Source organism: Hemitrygon akajei, chromosome 1 (genome assembly GCF_048418815.1).
Source record: "Hemitrygon akajei chromosome 1, sHemAka1.3, whole genome shotgun sequence".
NCBI lineage: Eukaryota > Metazoa > Chordata > Chondrichthyes > Myliobatiformes > Dasyatidae > Hemitrygon > Hemitrygon akajei.
Window position 1 is genome coordinate 137,374,103 of NC_133124.1, and position 21,112 is coordinate 137,395,214.

The 21,112-nt window shown below is 42.7% G+C and overlaps 1 protein-coding gene across 5 annotated transcripts in view; it reads left to right on the plus strand.

Annotated features, from left to right (window-relative positions):
- Positions 1-21,112, plus strand: part of golga4 (golgin A4) — a 206,774-nt gene that overhangs the window by 183,138 nt on the left and 2,524 nt on the right. For 4 of the 5 annotated variants that reach the window (XM_073052403.1, XM_073052419.1, XM_073052429.1 and 1 more), the window contains 3 exons: positions 5,814-5,914; positions 7,097-7,183; positions 20,348-20,407. In XM_073052403.1, the coding sequence (XP_072908504.1) occupies positions 5,814-5,914; positions 7,097-7,183; positions 20,348-20,377 (218 nt within the window). In that variant the 3' untranslated portion in view covers positions 20,378-20,407. The remainder of the gene's footprint in view (positions 1-5,813; positions 5,915-7,096; positions 7,184-20,347; positions 20,408-21,112) is intronic. The other variant, XM_073052411.1, reaches the window with a different exon arrangement.

Consider the following 21,112-nt stretch of genomic DNA (forward strand, 5'->3'; position numbering starts at 1 on the left):
CTGCCATTATAAGATAAACTCCTGGCCACACAATGTACCATGTCATCATGCCCCTTTCACCTTATTGTCCATCTGCACTGCACTTTCTCTGTAACTAATTGTAGCACTGTATTTGTATGACCTCCATGTACTTTGGTTTTGAAATGAAATATGTGGATGGCATGCAAAGCAGGTTTTCATGATGTTCTAGTATCAATTACATATTAATGACATGGAGAATGGAGTGAAGGGTGAAATGCCATATTGGCATGGAGCTGTGGTAAACAGTGGGGAGAATAGATGGACAAGTAGGTGATTTTGAAGATAAAATTATGAATTGAAAGACATAGACCAAGTAAAGAAAAACAATTTAGAATAATGACACAGTATACAGGATGTGCAGGAACAAAGGAATCTGGATCAATGAAGACATATAGAAAGAAGTATATAGTCTCTGAGAACTCTGGACAACACTTTTTTTTTTGAAAGTGTTGCTTCCTCACAAGTTTCTTTTGTTTATGATAGACTGCTTGAAGCTGAACACAAATATAATTTCAGACTACTTGTATCATGTAGGAATCATGAGAAGCAAGAAATGAACTTATAGAATATGTGTTTAATTGCATTGTAATAGTTCAACTGAGCTTAAAAAAATGATTTGATGATTTTTGTTTGTACTCAGTGTCTAAGGTTTCTCGCTTAAGTGTCCAACACTAATTAGCCAGTACTGATGGATTCCAGTTGCCCTGATACCATTTCTCCAATGTTCTGATGAAACCTTTCACTATGTTCATCACTGACAATGTCAAGATTTGCAGGGATGAAGTCTAAATGGGAATTCAGAAATGAATCTTTAGTGACATTTTGCACTTGTCATTTTATATGCTTTGAAGCATTTTTGTCAACCAGCTGCACGCAGTTTGATGCTCTATAGTTGTCAAGAAGATTTTCAGCAACATCCTTAGATGCCTTCCATGTCATTTTTTCCAGTCCCTCTAGCGTTTCAAATTGCTTGTCATTGATGACCTGTTTAATTTTGTGGACTAACAACAATGCCTGCCTTAATTTTGGCATCAGTTATTCTGACTTTAATTATGAACTGAGATAACAAATATAGGTGATTTCAAGAAAATGCTGTGTGGAAAAGAAACCTCATGGCGATTTTCTTGATCAGCAGCCCAAAATCCATAAAATACACCCAAAAGATTTCAGGAAGCAAAATCTTTGTTGTCCGGTAGAATTAGTAAATAGTGATACAGAATTTTTAAAAAGCAGAAAGGTTGTGTTGAATTTGTGTAAAACTGGATTACTGTGTGCAGCACTGTGCACTTGATTTGCCAAAGGATGCGAAGATCTTGGATGGTCACTTGGACAGGTATGTGGATAGGACAGGTTCAGAACAATATGGGCTAATGATGGGCAAATGGGACCAGTATAAATGGGAATCTTGCTTGGCATGGACCAGTCAAGCCGAAGGGCCTTATTTCTGTGCTGTTTGACTTTTGTATGTCACCTTCATTGTTCCCCTTTTTCATTTTGAATCATGATGTAAAAGCCATAATCCAGTACAAAAATGTTCATTAAAAGTAGTAGTTATCAAGATACTAAACCAGGAATTGAAATTGTGTGTTTAGCATTTTTGTCCTAATACTCAAGAACAGTTTTTTAATACCACATTGCCTGTGTAAGAAACAGTTTCTATTTTTGAATTTGTACACGTGGTATTTTGCGTTACATATTTAAATGTTTTTTTAAAAGAAGTTGCAATATGTAATAGACCATTCACAGCCATTCATATTCAGGACTGTTCAAAGTTGCAGTCATCAGAGATTCAGTTTTGCTGGGTTATTAATTTAGTTCTAAGGCAAAACCTGTTTGCCTGCAACTCAGTAGACTTAATGATAAGCTTACAGTTCCAATTCACTTGTATCAGTGTTGGCTCTCTCTCTTTCCACTCTCCTTTGCATTTAGTCCCAAAGTCCAATATTTCACATTTGGTTGGGTGAAACTCTATCTGCTATTTCTCTGCAACTGATCTATATCACACTGTCCTCTGGCAGATTTCTATACTGTTCACAACACCACTATTCTTCGTATTATATGCAGTTTTAGTAAACCATCCATCTGCACTTTCATACAGGCCATTTATATGTCAATCACAAACAGCAGAGGTCCCAGTCCAGAACACAATTAGTTATAGACTTCCAGTTAGAATAAGTACCACTGACTTGTCTTTTATGGGTGAACCAATTCTGAATCCAAATGTCCAATTCACCTTTGATCTCATGCACCTTAATCTGGATGAGCCTTCCATGAGGAGCCTTATCAAACACCTTGCTAATATCTATGTAAACATTTATAGCTCACCTTCATCAATCACCTTCATTGTCCTACTCAATCAAGTTAGTAGACACAGCTTGCCATGCTGACTGTCCGTATTTTGGCTATAGTTTGCCAAGCATTAATAAATCTTAATCTTAAGAATCCTCTCCATTGACATTCCTACAATTGAAATGCCAGTATGTAGTTTACAGGATTATCCCTATTTCCCTTCTTGAAAAATGGAACTCACCAATCCTCTGGGACCTCTCCTGCAGCTGGAAAGGACACAATGATATAAGTAAATGTCCAAGCAATCACAACTCTTGCACCTCTGTGTAACTTGATTTATCCACCTTATTGTTCTTTACACCCAACACCACCTTTTTCTCAAATGCCTTAGCATATTAACATATGTTCCATACTAATCTTCCTATTTCTTGTTATTCTCCTCGGTAAATACTAATACATAATACTCACTTTGGACCTCATCCATGTCTTCTGCCTTCAAGCACATGTTCGCTCCTATGTCCTTGAATGGTCCTACCTGCTCTCTAGTTATCCTCCTGCCCTTGATTTGTGCGTAGAATACCTTGGAAATCCCTGTGATCTTACTTGCCAAGGTCTTTTCATGGCCCCTCTTGGCTTTCCTTATTATCTTTTTTAATTCTTTTCTGACTTCTTTATAATCCTCAATGGAACTGTTCAATTTTTGCATCCAAAACTTTGCATATGCTTGTAGAGTAATTTCACCATCTCTCTCAAGATCCAAGGTTCCCTTACCTTGTCATCTTTGTCAGAATCTGAATCAGATTTAATATCACTGGCTTTGTGAAATTTGTCTATCCTTCCTGACTGGAACATAACTGTCCCGTAATCTACAGTTGGTCTTTAATCTTTCTTTGAGTTCTATCACTGTAGACTCGGTTATGACCCCTCTGAATGCAACCGTAATATTGTCCCTGATTAATAGTGTATCTTCCCCCTTTTTTTCAACTTGGAACATTAAGCAACCATTTTTGTAGCCCTCTCAACCCTCTTCATTATGGCCACAACATCATAGCTAAATGTACTGAACCATGCCCATCAAGCCCATCAACCTTATGAATAATACTCAGCATTAAAATACACACATTAAAATACCCATCTGCCCCATTGCTCCTTGCACCTATCTGTTCTTACCTTTCATGACATCTATCTTCCAGTCAATCCTTCCACTTTCAGTGCTGGTGCTCTAGTTGCCATCTCCTGCAAAACTAGTTTAAACCCTCCTGAACAGCACTTGAAATATTCCTGGCCAGGATATTAAAGATCCTGAAAACTTGCCTCCTGAACCAGTTCTTCAACCATATATTCATCAGTTCTATCTTCTGTTCCTGCCCTCACAGTGATACTGGGAGTAATTCAATGATAACTACCCTCAAGGTCCTACCTTTTAGCCAGTTTCCTAACTCCCTGTACTTTCTACACAGGACCTCATCTCTTCTTTTCTCTCTCCACCCCCCCCCCCCCCCCAGATCATTTACACCAATATGCACAACAACCTTTGGTGCTCACCATCCCCTTGAGCAGGTCCTGCTTCCACTCTCAGACATCCTTGACTTAGGCACCTGGGTGGCAACATACCATCCTGGCATCTCTTTCATGGCCACAGGATTTGTTCCCTTACTGAGTTGCATGTCACTGTTTCTGTGCTTGACTTTACCCTTCCCTGCTGAGCCTCAGAGCTGGCCACAGTGGCACTGATTAGCTGCTACTGCTGGGAAAAATGGCCACACGTCTTACACTTGTGTTTCCTTGTGGTTACCCAACTATGTAAAGCATTTACCTCGTGTGACCAGCTCAGTAATGCTCGTGACCATGAAGCTTTCATCATCCAACCCACTCCAGAGAATGTCCAACTTGTGTTCCTTCACCTGGTTTATCAGGAGCTGCAGTTGGACACACAGGGATGTCGATAGTCTTCCTGATCTCCCTCATTCCACAGTCTTCACTGACATCCTATCTATTTTAATAGGAACAATAATTCTTAGGAAAACTCTGCACTGTCCTGCTTAGTTTTAAAAAGCTGCTCGCCTCTGCTCCTCCAGCTACTGCAATTGGACAAGCAAGCTCTGAACTATTGAAATGCAAAAACAAAATAAAATCTAAGTTTATTTAATCTCTCTTTAGAGCTGATCATGTAATCCAGGCACATCTTTCTGTAATAGTGGAGGGGAGTCAGAACTGCGCACAATGAAGCCACATTTGTGGTAAGGGGAACAGAATTAATGTTTCAGGTTCAAGACCTAACATTAGAACTGGTAAAGTGAGAAAATAAATTGATTGTTGGTTACATAGAGGTTGCAAGAGTAGTAAATTGGACACGAGTATAAATGACAGTGTAGACAAGGTTTGCCTAGATGATTCCAATGATTTTTGAGCTTGTTTATTAGTGCCAGGTAAAAAACAAAGGGGCCTGCTGAACCTGTGATAGCTGTATTTAAATACTAGTGATGGTTATGATAAACCTCACAAAATACTTATTGATAGGTTACGCTATGCTTACCATTAATATTGCATGGAAGGTAGTTGCCTTTACTACTCTGCCTTTTTCCAAGAATTCTAAAGTTATGTAACAGACTAGACATCTGATTTCCTTTCTCAAGCCCAGCATAAACCTCCAGTTTAAAGTCATACAGCATGAAACCAGGACCTTACGCCCAGCTGATCAATGCTGAAAAAGTTACCCATCCAAGTGAGTAGCATTGCCAGCATTTTGCCCATAACCTACCAACCACTCACTCTGAAAGAATACAGTAAATAATTAAGCAAAATGCACACATTCGGGTATTTTGTCAGAATGCCTTTTATTATTTTCTTGTGTTTGCTGCTGTCTGCTTGGGAGAAACTAGATAAAAGGAGTTTATTGTGAATTTTTTATTAGTTCCTCCTTCCAGCCAATTGTGTTCATAATTTTTTTTAATCTTTGGGCAAAATGCAGTTTGTGATATTGCAACACAGTTGAGATGACAGATTATTTCAATAATTAGTAGCAGAGTAGGTAACTTAAATTTTGTTGTTGTGCCCAGAAGCAACAGCACTGATTGTGATGTGTACTAGACCTTGATGAGACTGCATCTTGAGTACTGTGTACTGTTTCACTCTCTTTATTTGATGAAGCATGTTGCTACGGAAGGATTTCAGCAAAAAAATCACTAGACTGATTCCTCGGTGGCAGGGATAATGTTTAGGTCAACTATGCTTATATTCACAATAGTTTAAAAAAACAAGGAAATCTCGTAAAAATTCCAGAGAAATCTGTGCATGAACAATCCATTTAGTCTATGTCTAGAACTGTAATTCAACATATGACCTATAATTTGTCTGTTATCCTTTATCTGTGATGATTATATGGCCTGATGTGTTCAAATCACTTAAAGTGTTTGTCCATTGGAGAAATACAATTTTATATTTGAATTATTGAATACTTAATCTGTTTTTTTAACACTTACCTTTTTTGTTTTGCACAACAGATGGAAATTATGCTGTTGATGGTTCTGTGATAACTGAGCCAACAGAGATTGAATATCTTAAGAAAGTCCTCTATGAATATATGATGGGAAAAGAAACTAAGGTATGGTGTAGTGATAGCATGTTATGTGATAATCATATTGATATTGGGGCCCTCTCTTGGTTGGGGTTGACCATGGATATTGTGTCCAAGCTGTCCACATGATACGCAAGCCTATATGGAGAGCAAGCTGTTGCCCATGCAGCAGGCTCCCCCTCTTCACGCAGCTAATGAAGCCAAAGGAATGGCAAAGACCAATGTAGTTTGGCACCAGTGGAGTTGGAGGAATTGCCAGTCATAATTGAACTGAACAGCCTTAGGGACTACAGCTCTGGATTTTTCCTCAGGGTTTACTCTGGAAGCATTCCCCAAAAGTGGGTATAGCTGTAAGGCAACAGAGGCTTGAGATCAGAGTTTTCCTTCTCTTATATGAGCTGCTAACCATAGCTGACAAGCCCATTTGCATGGTTTTGAGATGCCATTAACCCGCCTTTGCCCCTTCTCCTTTCAATAGGAAGAGTTCTGCTGGACTTAGTAGCTATGGCAGGAGCTGGAATTGATTGTCATCAGAGGTTATTTGAGATGCGTGCCAATGGGAGCATTGAATAGGCTGTGGGAGGGTATCCCTACTACCTCCACACCCTACCCCCTCGCGGCTATCAATAGAGGTGTGTCTGATATATCTGACTGATTGTGAGAAAGGGTAAGACAAGGAACACAAACTAGTCATCAGAGAGGGATCAAAAGTGGGTGATTTCAAGTTCCTGGGTGTCAGTAAGGTGTCAAGTTCCTGGATTGAGTTAAGAAACTGCAAGGTATACAGGCCTCCAAACAGTGGCTGGTGGTATTCTAATTTGTTCTGTATTTCATTTAAATACATAATTTGTTACTCAGTTAAACAGTATTTTGTCATTTTTATACCTTTTTAACTATTTTCATGAAGATTCAACTAATTGGGGTAGCTACTTTATTGGGTCAAAATCCACTGGTCCTGATTTGTCCCAGTTAACCGGAATCCACGATATAATAATGGCTGTTTATGGTGAGCATTTTGATAAAACTACCTACATTTTAAGCCAATTATTTCTCTAACTATTGTACATTCTGATGAGTGTTTGGTGTTTGAAATGGATAACTAGTTTATAGTCTAGAACTCATATCTGAATAAATTGCACGAGTCAGAGTTTTCTGTTTTGTTGAGAAATTATGTTAAAAGTTGGTTTTTTTAATATATCTATATTTCAGACTTTGGCGAAAGTAATAACTACTGTCCTGAAGTTTCCATCAGATCAGACGCAAAAGATACTAGAACGAGAAGAATCTCGATCCTCTGTGAGTCTATAATTTATTATTACTTTGATGGAGTCAATTTAGCAATTTGCAAGGTATCAACAACTAAGTGAAAGGCCACTCATGGAGTCATACAGTCATAGAGGAAATAGGCCCTTTGGCCCATCTGGTTTTTACCGACCAAGAGCAGTCCATTTGCCTGTGTTTGGCCCATAAACTAAGCCTTTCCAATCCATGTATCTGTCCAACTGTCTTTTAAAATTTACCCATGCAGTCACTTCCTCTGGCAGTTGGTTCCATATAGTTACCCCTCAAGTTCCTCTTAAATCTTGCTTCACTCACTTTAATATATGTCCTCTAGTTCTTGGTACCCCAACTCTGGGAAGATGGTGTGCATTTGCCATATCTGTGGCCACGGGGGAGTCTTGTACTATCATAAACGCAAGATTCTCTGCGGATGCTGGAAATCCAGAGTAACACACAAAATGCTGGAGGAACTCAGCAGGTCAGGCAGCATCTGTAGAGAGGAATAAAGAGTTGACATTTCAGTCCAAGACCCTTCATCATGTCTGTGCAGTCAAGATTGCACTATCTGCCTTCTTTCCTGGCGGTCCTACTACTTCATTCTGTTGGTACCTGTAGTGTGACCAGTGTTAACTGACCTGACTAGACTTCAAGTCTGTTTAATTTGAGTGTGAATGAAATACAGCAATAATCAATATGACAGTTAAACCCTTTAATATCAGCCTTGTTCTACAGTACAAAGAGAATGGGGAGTAAAACCTTTACAAATCACAACTGCATTTTAAATTAATTTTCCTTTGATTAAATCTTCCCTGGACGTGTATCCTGATGCTGTGTCATTTAACATGACATAAAGAGCTATTGTTCTTTTCTGTTTGATCACTATTTGCTTTGAGTGTGTTCAAAAGATGGGATAGATTCTATATTAAAGCATGACTTTGCTCAAACCATTCAATTTGTGCCATTTTCATACGGCCTATATGGAATTAAAATGTATTTTCTTTGAAAATAGCAAACAATATCATTTACTCCTCACTTGCAGGGGATGAACACCTTACAGTCTTTAATATTTTGCCCCTGTATTCTTTACTGACATATATCTTGACAATGTCCTAGCTTATTGGATTTAAAGGTGTACACTGTGTAGGCTGGAAAAGAAGTGCTATTCAAGCTTGATTATACATTTGAAGCTAGCGTTGCCCATGCCAATACTTTTTAAGCTACAAGTTCATTTGAAGAAAGTGAAATAATCTGGAATCACATTTCTTGTGGAACCAAACCAATTAATTCTGGTCTGTTTCATTGCCAATGATAATCACTCTCTCAATGATAGTTATGTCCACAGTTACCAAGCTCTATATTTCCCTCCTTCATCCTGTCTGTATTAACTTCAGCTTTAAAATCCCGCTTAACATGTACTCTACCCCTCTGTGTCTCCCCACACCCCCCTCGCTGTCTCTCAACCCCCATCTCCTTATCGCCCTCCTAGTTCCTTAGCTTCTGGGACATTCTGAACATTAAATATAAACACGAAGTATTTATTTAACCCATTGCCCATCTCAGCTCCATTCATAATGACCACATTGATCCTTAAGGGGATCTATTCTTTCTTTTTGTTTTTAATATGCTTTAGAATCTCTTAGGTTCGTCCTTTACCTCATCTACCCAAGCCATGTCTTATTTTTTTGTCTTCCTTTATGTTCTCATGTATTCCTAACATTACTTCATGGGGGTGTTGTGGATAGTGTGGAGGACTGTCAGAGGTTACAGTGGGACATCGATAGGATGCAAAACTGGGCTGAGAAGTGGCAGATGGAGTTCAACCCAGATAAGTGTGAGGTGGTTCATTTTGGTAGGTCAAATGTGATGGCAGAATATAGCATTAATGATAAGACTCTTGGCATTGAGGAGGATCAGAGAGATCTTGGGGTCTGAGTCCATAGGACACTCAAAGCTGCTGCGCAGGTTAACCCAATGGTTAAGAAGGCATATGGTGCATTGGCCTTCATCAGTCGTGGGATTGAGTTTAGGAGCCAAGAGGTAATGTTGCAGCTATGTAGGACACTGGTCAGACCCCACTTGGAGTACTGTGCTCAGTTCTGGTTGCTTAACTATAGGAAGGATGTGGAAACCATAGAAAGGGTGCAGAGGAGATTTACATGGAGTTGCCTGGCGAATAGGATGAGTGAACTCAGCCTTTTCTCCTTGGAGCAACAGAGGATGAGAGATGACCTGATAGAGGTGTATAAGATGATGAGAGGCATTGATTGTGTGGATAGTCAGAGGCTTTTTCCCGGGGCTGAAATAACTAGCATGAGAGGGCACAGTTTTACAGTGCTTGGAAGTAGGTACAGAGGAGATGTCAGGGGTAAGTTTTTTTATGCAGAGAGTGGTGTGTGCGTGGAATGTGCTGCCGTCAACAGTGGTGGAGGTGGATACGATAGGGTCTTTTAAGAGACTCTTGAACAGGTACATGGAACTTAGAGAAATAGAAAGCTATGGGTAATCCTAGGCAATTTCTAAGGTAAGGACATGTTCAGCACAGCTTTGTGGGCCGAAGGGCTTGTATTGTGCTGTAGGTTTTCTATGTTTCTATATTGTTCGTCAGACATGATCCCCCTCTCTTTCCCTTCAATCTGTCCTTGAACTTTCCCAGTCACACCTTAAATGGTCCCTCACTTGCCACAGGTCTCTTTACCCGCAAACTGCCTTTCCCTACTAACTTTTGGATCAAATCCTGACTGATGCCTTCTCCTAATTTAGGACTTTAACCTGACTTTAACTTTCCATGATTACCTTGAAACTAATAAAATTATTGTTGTCGATCTCAAGGTATTCCTATCAATCTTTGCATGTGCGAAATGTCATAAGGTAATACAGCGTGAAAGCAGGCCCTACTATCCATGCCAATCAAGGTGCCCATCGAAGCTGGTCCCAGATGCCCACAGTTAGTCGATATTTATCCCTTAAAACCTTCCCCATCTGTTACTGTCCAAGAGTGTTTGAAATGTTGTTACTGGATCTGCCTCAACCACTGCCACTTGGCAGCTGATTCCATATACGCATCACCCTCTTCACCATCAGGTCCCCTTTTAAATCTTTCCCCTCGCACCTTTAACCTGTGTACTCTAATTTTAGACTTGCTTACCCTCCACAGTATCAGTGTTATAAAGGAGCTGATGTTGGTTGAGGACAATGTTTCTTTAATTAAGAAGGGTAGCAGAAATGTGAGGGAAGGACAACCTGGTGAGCCTGACATTATTTATTGTTAGCAGGGTTTCTGGAGTCAGCTGACTGAGGATTTGTTTGCATTTCAGAGACCAGGACTGATAAGGGATAGTCAGCATGCTTTGGTTAATGGAAAGTTGTCTCATAAATTTGAATGCGTTTTTGAAGAGGATTGAAGATGCTAGAGCAATAGACATTGCCTATGTGGACTTTAGTACAGTGTTTGATACCCACACAGTGGGCTGTTCTAAAAGATTAGATAATGTGATCCAGAGCAAGCTAGTCAATTGCATATAACATTGGCATGGTGGTTGGAGGCATAGGGTAGTAGTTGAGGATTGGTTTTGAGATTAGAAGCCTATAACAGGTGTGTATGTGTATTGGTGCTAGGTTCTGTTTTGTTTGTCATGTATTAATGATTTGGATGAGTATGTAGGTAGCATACTTAGTCTGTTTGTAGATGATACCAAAATATATTAAACAGTAAAGGAGGTTACAATAGTGTATTGATCAACTGGGAATGTGGCAAGGAAATGGATGATGGAATTTAAATCTGACAGGTGTGAAGCGATGCACTTTGGGAAGTTAAACCAGGGCAGATGTACACAGAGAATGGCGTTACTCTCTGGCATGTTTCTTCAGTAGAGGCGCCTTGGAATTACAAAGGCATAGTTCCCTGAAAATGGGAACATGGAAAAATGTGGTGAAGAAGGCATCTGGTATGTAGCATTGTGCAAGAGTTGGGACATCATGTTATGATGGGACACATTATAATGATTAGCCCTCATTTGGGGAATTGTACGCAGTTCTGTTTATTCCATTGTAGAAAGGATGTGATTAAGCTGAAATTGCAGAAAAGGTTAATGAAGATTTTGCTGGGATTGGAGTGAGTGAGTTGTTAGAAGAGATTTGAATGGACTGGGTCTCTTTTCCCTAAGTGAGGAGACTGAGAGATAACATGATAAAATATTAAAAATGATAAGAGTGTAGGGACACTGTGTATCTCATATTTGGGGTGCTTCACACTAGAGGGTTCAGGTTTAAGGTGACAGGACGGTTTAAAGGGTTATAAAAAGTATACCTGCAGGAAATGTTTGCACTTATCTGAGATGAAAATGAGATTCAAGGTAAGGGGGTAAGAGATTTGGAAGGAATCTGAGGGGTCCTTTTCACCCAGAGAGTGGTGAGTACTTGGAATACACTGCCTGAGAGAGTGATGAAAGCAGAATCGCTTCCAGCACTTGAATTGCCAAGGCACTGAAAGCTGTAGACCAAGTGCTGGAGATGGGATTGATGTAGATCCAGTCTCTCATATTGGTGTGGATATGGTTGGCCAAATGGACTTTAAATAGTCATTACAACATCAAAAGCCTTCCTGAAATTGAGGTAAAAAGATCAGTTTGCATAATGGGTTCACAAATAGAATTGTTTGCATTTATGAGGCTATCTGTTTTTAAGTGGATGTTGGATAAGTAATATCAGAAGTAGAATATGTAATGTCCCGATCTCCCTCCTTGCCATATATTTTAATTTATAGTACTTTTGTGATGAGGCACAAAGGGTCAAATTACCACCTATTGTTCTGTAATGCAGAGGGCCAGATCTTGACCAAAGCTCCCTTTGGAACAGTTGCTAGTTTTGCACAGGAATAATGAAAGATTTTCAATAGTTTCAAAGATGGCTTTTTAAAGATCCCCCATCTTCAACTCCTTTGTGGCCTCCCACACTGTTACAGCAATATCCTACGTAGGATCGAGGAACAATACCTCATCCTTTGTTTGGACTCATTGCAACCTGCAGGACATTATATTGAGTTCTCCAACCTTTTAACTTAATCTTTCTTTCTGTTTGTATTAGGACAGGAAATCTCTACTTGTTGTTTTTCTCCCTTTTTTCCCTCTTGTGGCCTGTGGGATATGTCCAGTATCTGCATAGAATACCTGTAATTAATGAACTATATTTTAAGGAGTTAAGTGAAAAGCTAACTTTTAATGTAGCATACTACATGACCTGTATTTTACAGCATTACTATCTACTTCAAGAAAATTGCTAACCACTTTATCAATCACACTTTTTTTCAAAAGTGATCCTGCAATCACTAGCCTATAACTACCCTTTCGACGTTGAGCTTTTGAACTGCCCTTACAACCTAGCATTTTTGTCGTGTCAACTGAAGTTTTGAAGGTGCAGGACAGTTGTGGCGTGGTGCGTACAGGTGAAATCGAGGTGATGGGCCTGAGCCCGAGAACAGGAAATGAGCCAATCTTTGGCCATTGCTGGAGTGGGATTGGAGTCGATTTGAAGCTGTGGAGTCGAGATAGCAGGGCGCAGGCCTGCTAGTGAGGAACAAACCGATGGCTGATCAATTTAAGCATAATGCCATATTGGAAAGGTCAGGTACAGTTTGAATCAAGGCAGCGGGGCCTGAGAATGAGGAACGACTCACTGTTTGGCCAAAATAAGTACCTGACTAGATTGAAAAGGTCAGGGCCGAAGGAGTCGGATGGGCAAGTGTTCAGCTTGCTGCTCATGAGGTTTACTTGTCACTGCGCTGAACTAGGACTGTACCCTGCAACTATCGGGCTCCTGGATCAGATACGGCAATGAATTGGCTTCGTGGCTGTGGACTCACTTTTGTGAACTTATGCTCTGAATGATATTTGCTTACTTTTATTATTTGCCCAATTTGTACATTGGGTGTTTGACAGTCTTTTTTTAAAAATGGGTACTATTGGGTTTCTTTGTTTTTGTGGCTGCCCATAAGGAGACAAATCTCAAGGTCGTACAGTATATAGAGTACTTTGATAATAAAGGTACTGTGGTGACCCACTTCCCAGCGCACTCGAACCGGCTCACAAAGTGGCACGCGCCGGCATTGAGGCCGGTCCCAAAAAGGGCACCAAGCCTGCTTCACCAGCAAGGGGAAAAGCCAGCGCGCGGGACGGGACTGTGAATATGCATTCCCGCCCGGGGAGGGTGGGATCAGGAAGGCTTTAAAGCGAGGCTGCGAAGTTTGAATAAACCTCTTTTGTAACTGCAGCTCACCGACTCTGTGTCGTTATTGCAGCGCTGCGTGCAGCACACCGCTACAATTGGTGACCCCGACGGCCCAAACGATATTTGGACCGGAGATGAATGACGCCGCATCTGTTTATGCAGTTTCATTAAAACTGCCAAGCTTCTGGACGCTGCGACCTCACCTATGGTTCCAGCAAGCAGAAGCCCAATTCCACATTCGGCAGATATCCTTGGATGCCACACGTTACTACTACGTGGTGAGCTCTCTCGACCAGGAGACAGCTGCCCAGGTTGAGGAGTTCATACAGTCACCCTCGGAGCAGGGCAAGTACACAAAATTCAAAGCCTTGCTCATAAGGACTTTCGGACTCTCACGGCGCGAGCGAGCTGCCCGCTTACTGCACCTGGATGGTTTGGGGGACAGGCCACCGTCGGCCTTGATGAACGAGATGCTGTCCCTGTCCGGAGGTCACAAGCCCTGCCTCATGTTTGAGCAGGCATTGCTGGAGCAGCTGCCCGAGGACATATGCCTGCTGCTGTCCGACGCGGATTTCAGCGACCCCCGGAAGGTGGCGGCCCGGGCGGACATGCTGTGGAAAGCCAAGAAGGAGAGTGGGGCGTCAGCCACACAGATCACCAGGGCACGCTCCCAGCAGCAAACCAGACCAGGCCCCGCCACAGAGCCCGCTAACCCCAGAGGCAGGGGTGAGGAGACCAATGAACAATGGTGCTTCTACCACCAGCGGTGGGCGCGCAGAAGCCCGCCGCTGTAGCCTGCCCTGCAAGTTCCCGGGAAACGCGGCGGCTGGCCATCGGGATAGCCTCCTGTATGTCTGGGACAAGCAGTCGGGACGCCGCTTTTTGGTCGACACTGGAGCCGAGATCAGCGTCTTACCTCCGACGAGTTACGACACCCACAACAGAGAACCGGGTCCCACCCTGAGGGCCGCGAATGGCAGCACAGTAAGGACCTACGGCACCCGTACGGTGCGGTTACAGTTCGGCTCCAGCCGGTTCACGTGGGACTTCACACTAGCTGCCATAGCCCAACCACTCCTGGGAGCGGATTTTTTGCGGGCTCACAGCCTACTGGTCAACCTGCCAAGGAAGAGACTGGTCCACGCCGAGACCTTTCAAACGTTCTCCTTGGGTGAAGCCCAGTTGCCGGCCCCACACCTAGACTCCATCACGTTGTCCGACAACGACTTCACCAGAGTCCTGGTGGATTTCCCATCGGTTCTGGCACCGCAGTTCACGGCAGTCATGCCCAGACACGGCGTACAGCACCACATCCCGACCCTGGGACCACCCCGCCACGCCCGTGCTCGAAGGCTTCCCCCGGACAAGCTCCGGCTGGCGAAGGAGGAGTTCAAGAGGATGGAGGAATTGGGGATCATACGGCGGTCTGACAGCCCATGGGCCTCCCCCCTGCACATGGTGCCCAAAGCAACAGGGAGCTGGAGACCATACGGCGAATACCGCAGGCTGTACGAGGCTACAACACCGGACCGCTACCCTGTGCCGCACATTCAGGACTTTGCAGCAAACCTGCATGGCGCACGGATCTTCTCCAAGGTAGACCTCGTCCAGGGATACCATCAAATCCCGAGGCATCCGGACGATGTCCCCAAAATGGCACTCATCACCCCGTTTGGCCTTTTCGAGTTCCTCCGCATGCCGTTCGGCCTAAAGAATGCCGCACAGACGTTTCAGCGGTTAATGGACGCGGTGGGACGCGAACTGGACTTCACTTTCATCTATTTGGACGACATCCCCATAGCCAGCAGCAGTCGTCAGGAGCATCTGTCCCACCTCCGCCAACTCTACGCCCAACTGAGTGAATACGGCCTGACAATCAACCCGACCAAATGCCAGTTCGGGCTCGACACCATTGACTTCCTGGGCCACAGGATTACTAAAGACGGGGCAACCCCTCTGCTCGTCAAGGTAGACGCAGTCCGCCATTTCCCCCGACCCAACACAGTCAAAGGCCTTCAGGAATTCGTGGGTATGGTGAATTCCTACCACCACTTCCTCCCTTCAGCTGCCCGAATCATGTGCCCCCTGTTCTCCCTGATGTCGGGTAAGGGCAAGGACATTACCTGGGACGAGGAGTCCGCCACCGCTTTCATTAAAACCAAAGAAGCCTTGGCAAACGCCACGATGCTAGTGCACCACAGAACGGATGTCCCTACCGCCCTCACAGTGGACGCATCCAACACGTCAGTTGGTAGAGTGCTGGAACAACTCATCGAGGGTGTTTTTCAGCAAACACCTACGACCACCCGAGCTCAAATACAGCGCTTTCGACCGGGAACTGTTGGTGCTATACCTGGCAATCCAGCATTTCAGGTACTTCTTAGAAGGTAGGCCCTTCACCGCGTTCATGGACCACAAACCGCTTACCTTTGCGTTCATGAAAGCATCCGACCCCTGGTCGTCCTGCCAGCAGCGGCATCTGTCCTACATCTCTGAATACACAACGGATGTCTGGCATGTTTCGGGAAAGGACAATGTTGTGGCGCCCTCTCCCGCCCTAACATCGAAAACCTGTCCCGGGGGTAGACTATGAAGCACTGGCAGACGAGGAGATCCCTAGTTACAGGACTGCAGTCTCTGGTTTGCAGTTCCAGGACCTCCCCGTAGGCCCAGGTGAGAGGACCCTTCTCTGTGACGTCACCACCGGCCAACCCCGTCCCGTCATTCCGGCAGCCTGGCGGCGGCGCATTTTCAACTCCATTCACAACTTAGCGCACCCCTCCATCAGGACAACCGTCCGGATGGTCTCCAACAGGTTCGTTTGGCACGGACTCCTCAAGCAGGTCCGTGACTGGGCCAGAACGTGCATGCACTGCCAAACAGCCAAGGTGCAGCGGCACACCAAAGCTCTGCTGCAGCAGTTCCACCCCACCCACTGGCGTTTCGACCACATTCATGTGGATATCGTAGGCCCCCTGCCAGTGTCGCGCAGAGCGCGGCACCTCCTGACTATCATGGACCGGTTCATAAGATGGCCAGAGGTGGTCCTGCTCACCGACACCACCTCCGAATCTTGCGCCCAGGCACTGATTGCCACCTGGGTATCTTGCTTTGGTGTACCGGCCCACATTTCCTCCGACAGAGGCGCTCAGTTCACCTCCAGCCTGTGGTCAGCTATGGCCAGCCTTTTGGAGATACAGCTGCACCACACAACTGCCTACCACCCACAGTCGAACGGACTAGTGGAGCGTTTCCACTATCACCTGAAGTCGGCTCTCATGGCCTGCCTCAAAGGGCCTAACTGGGTGGACGAGCTCCCCTGGGTCCTGCTCGGAATCCGCACGGCGCCCAAAGAGGATCTGCACACCTCGTCGGCCGAGTTGGTGTACGGCGCACCCCTGGTCGTCCCAGGAGAGTTGATACCAGCCCCAAGGGGGCAAGTGGAAGAACCCGCAGCAGTCCTGGGCAGACTACGCGAGAGGCTCGGTAACCTGGCCCCCATACCCACTTCGTAACTTGGGCAGAACCCGTCCTGCGTACCCAAAGACCTGCAAAACTGTAAGTTCATTTTTGTATGACTGGGCGGACATCGGGCACCACTACAGCGGCCCTATGAGGGGCTGTTTACAGTGATCAGAAACAACGGGTCCACATTCGTACTGGACATTGAGGGGGAAGGAGGAGGTTTTCACAGTGGACCAACTCAAACCGGCCCATGTGGACTTGGCGCAGCCAGTCGAGATTCCGGCACCGCGGCGCAGAGGCAGACCTCCCAAACAGAGTCCGACCCAGACTGTGGACATTGGGGGGTGTATTGCCGGTTTTGGGGGGGGGGGGCGGGGTTATGTGACGACCCACTTCCCGGCGCACTCGAACCGGCTCACAAAGCGGCGCGTGCCGGCATTGAGGCCGGTCCCAAAGAGGGCGCCAAGCCTGCTTCATCAGCAAGGGGAAAGGGCCATGCACGGGACGGGACTGTGAATACGCGCCCCCTACAGCATTCCCGCCCGGGGAGGGTGGGATCAGGAAGGCTTTAAAGCCAGGCCGCGAAGTTTGAATAAACCTCTTTTGTAACTGCAGCTCACCGACTCCGTGTTGTTATTGCAGTGCTGCATGTAGCACACCGCTACAGTACTTTGAAAATTAGTGACATATTATACTAATCAAGCTTAACCACCGTCTTGCTGTGTTACTTTATTCTGTCTCACAAATTACCATTTCCTTCATGTACCTTTTCTGCCACCTAGAATAACTTGTTTTCTCTTTCTTAGTTCTAATGAAGGACCTTCGATCTGAAATAGAAACTGTTTCAACAGATGCTGCCTTATCTGCTGATTTCTACAACATTTCCTATATTTATTTCAGGTTTCCATTGTTTGTAGTTTTTCTCTGATTTTTAAAAAAATTTCATTAAAAGTTGCAGTAGCTTTTAGGCTTTTATTTCTTATAGCCCATTGGTTACAGGTATTCTATGCAGGTTAAATGCAGTTGATTCAGTTCAGATTGTTATTCAGGCATGCTGTATCCTGGACAAAGTTTAGTAGCATTGTATTCTTTAATGTGTGTGTGTGAGAGAGAGGGAGGGAGGGAGGGAGGGAGGGAGGGAGGGAGAGAGAGAGAGAGAGAGAGAGAGAGAGAGAGAGAGAGAGAGAGGGAATGATGGGGGACGGAGTAGGAAGGAATGCAGGAAAAATGTGACCACATTACAAGGAAATAATATTTCACAGGTACGAGACACATGATAATGTTTTTTAATCTGGGAAAATATAATTTGCTCTTCCACTTAATGTAAGCGTTTTGTGATGGGTATTATTTGACTATTTTGTTTGGAAATTCATAAGGAGCACTCATTATTTTGTTTTAGCATGTTGATGTTCCAGGATTAACTGCCGTCATCTTTAAAATCCTCTTATCACCATTAACTACTTTTTTAAACAAAAGAAACATGGTCCAAATTATCTTAAACATTCTGGAAATAATTGCAAAGTAAGGAATATCCCAAACTGATTTTCTCTTTATTCCCCAACCTGATGGGTAATCCTCTTCAAGTACCAAGTGGAAATTTTGATATGTATCATTCAATTAAGTCTATACTCCTGGGAGTCATGGGAGAGGCGTTTCATCTGCTCACCAGAAATTTTGAATAGAGATGGACGAAGTTCTAGTTCACAACTAATAAAATCAATCCCAAGGAAAATTTCAAAGTTCAAGAGACCTACATTACTTTCACCAGCAACAGTTAAAGATAATGTGATATTTTTAAACAATGGTGAATAGGAGTTAAATTAATTATTTCCACATTCAATAATTGGCTGCTCATCTCAGTTCAATTACAAAAAGGCATTGAGTTGTTGCTATGTTTAGATGGAAAAGCCATTTACTCAATATTTGATCATTATTTCTGGAATACATTCCATTACCAAATAACTCAGCACATGCTTGACTCAAACAATTAACTTGTTTTCCTGTAATTTGTTGTTAGTCACTATGCCTTCTGCCAGTGGTCTATTTCCAAACATTATGTAGCTTTCTGCAATTTCAAAAAATGTTTGTGTTTAACATTCATTTTGCTTATTGTTATATGTCAGTATTGGCAATAGCACCAGGGTTTACTAACTGGTTTTTATTTCAAATTTGGTTTCCACAAATACAAACTTAATTTCATGGTCAAGTGGATGACCTTGATAGATAACAGGATTATAAGCCACCATCTGAATCAATCATGGATTGAACTGTAAATAGCATATTGAAAAAATTAATATATTAATATTTTGGTGCATATGTTACAAAAATTGTTGGAATTTGGATAATATCTTTGTCAGGATTGTGTGGACAACAACATTTTAAAATTATCGAGTGACTATATCAGAATGTCCAATTCTAGTTACCACAATATAAAGGACCTTCAAAGAATACAAAGTAGATCTACCAGAACATGTCCAGCAATGAGGATTTTTAGCTGCAATGTTAGGTTGGCAATGTGAAAGATGTTTGTTCTCTTTGGAACTAAGGAAGATTTGACAGTAGTGTTCTAGATGGTAGCAGCTCTACAAGGGAATGCAAAATTGATCCCATTCACTTTTTAGGAAAAAAAAGCCAATAGTTTTAAGGTTTTGGACAAAATATGCAGTGGAATTGTAAGGAGAACATTTTCACTCAGTGACGACTTTATTATTAGAGTAGCTGGAGCAGAGCTGATCCATTTTTTCAAAAAGCATAGTCACTTCAGGGAAAGAAACCTTCAGAATTAAGAGAGCAGGGGAAGAGCTGACTCTAAAGCACTTCAGAGAGAGCTGACATGGACTTGAGCTGAACGGCATCTCCTTTGTGTTGTGACTCCTACAATGGATCATTGTAAACACGAGGAAATCTGCAGATGCTGGAAATTCAAACAACAACACACACAAAATGATCACTAGATGTTTTTATGTGCAAAATAGGCAATCAATTCATCTTACAACATGGTTGAAGAATGCACTCTTAATTAGTTATTTAGCTATGTAAAATTGTGCACTGAAGCAAAATAAAAATAAAAAGATGATATTGCAATATAGATCAGACATAAAAAGAACATTTTTAAAAACATTTTTAACAATTAAGACAAATAGCATGACTGTGAATATAATAGTCCATTTTTAATGCTGTAATCGCTTCTGGATGTTATGTGATCAATAATCCTTTACTGGAATGGGTAAAGCATCAAATTTTTGTTCAACTATCTTAATTCCAGTCGATCACATTTCTAAATGGCAGGAGCCAACCCTCTCAGGATATTATTTTCTTCCTGTTATCCCAGTCCCATCTCATTCCTTCCAGAGTTCTCCAATTCAGATGCTGGTTTACAATCATTGGCACAATTCATCTAATGGTTATCCTGTTTGCATGCATTTTCCAAGCTTTGAATGTTTCTTGCATAACTTATAAAATCCAATATGCTCATTTCCTCTGGCACTGTAGTATTCTTCACCTCGCACTGGCATCTTCTGAGAGTTGGCTATTGATGCATTCATTTCATGGGTGAGTGTTATCTTTAATTGTCTTTTTCTCATCTTTTTGTAACAATATATTTGTCTTACTAACAAACTAATACTAAATGTATTTCAGCTCATCTGTCTAGATATTTGTCATTAACTAGTAGAACACTACTAATATATGAAAGTCTGGAAAAAGACCATTCAGTTATTGAGTGTGTTTCTTCAACAGCCTTTATCACTCTGTAAATTACACTTCTGAAGGAAATGAGCAGCATGTGGAAGCACATAACACTATCAAACAGAATGAAGTTTTTAAAAAAGTTTCAAACCAATTACAGTTTGTGCTTGACCACATTTGCAAAATAACATCTTTGACTTAATTCTGAGGGTACATTTATTTGGCTTCAGTCAGGCATCCATGGTCAAGTACTTCATATGGACAATAATACCACTGCAATAAAATCTTTTCTCTTGTGCATGTAGGTGTGCAGAACATTGACAGCAGTAACATGCACCATTGCTCAGGATATCAATGGTCGTTAGGTGAAGACCAAATACAAAAAGTATCTAGAAATCAGAAGGTTATCTTATACTCCTATTAGCAGAGACTTTTCAGTTCTAACTTGTCTGCTTCTCTTCCCAATATTCAGGCATCATATCAGCTGATTGTGCAGTAAAGAACTTTTGGATTTTGCCAAGCATGATGCATTTCTTTTTTGTTCCACTATATTCTTGTAGTTTTCAGCAA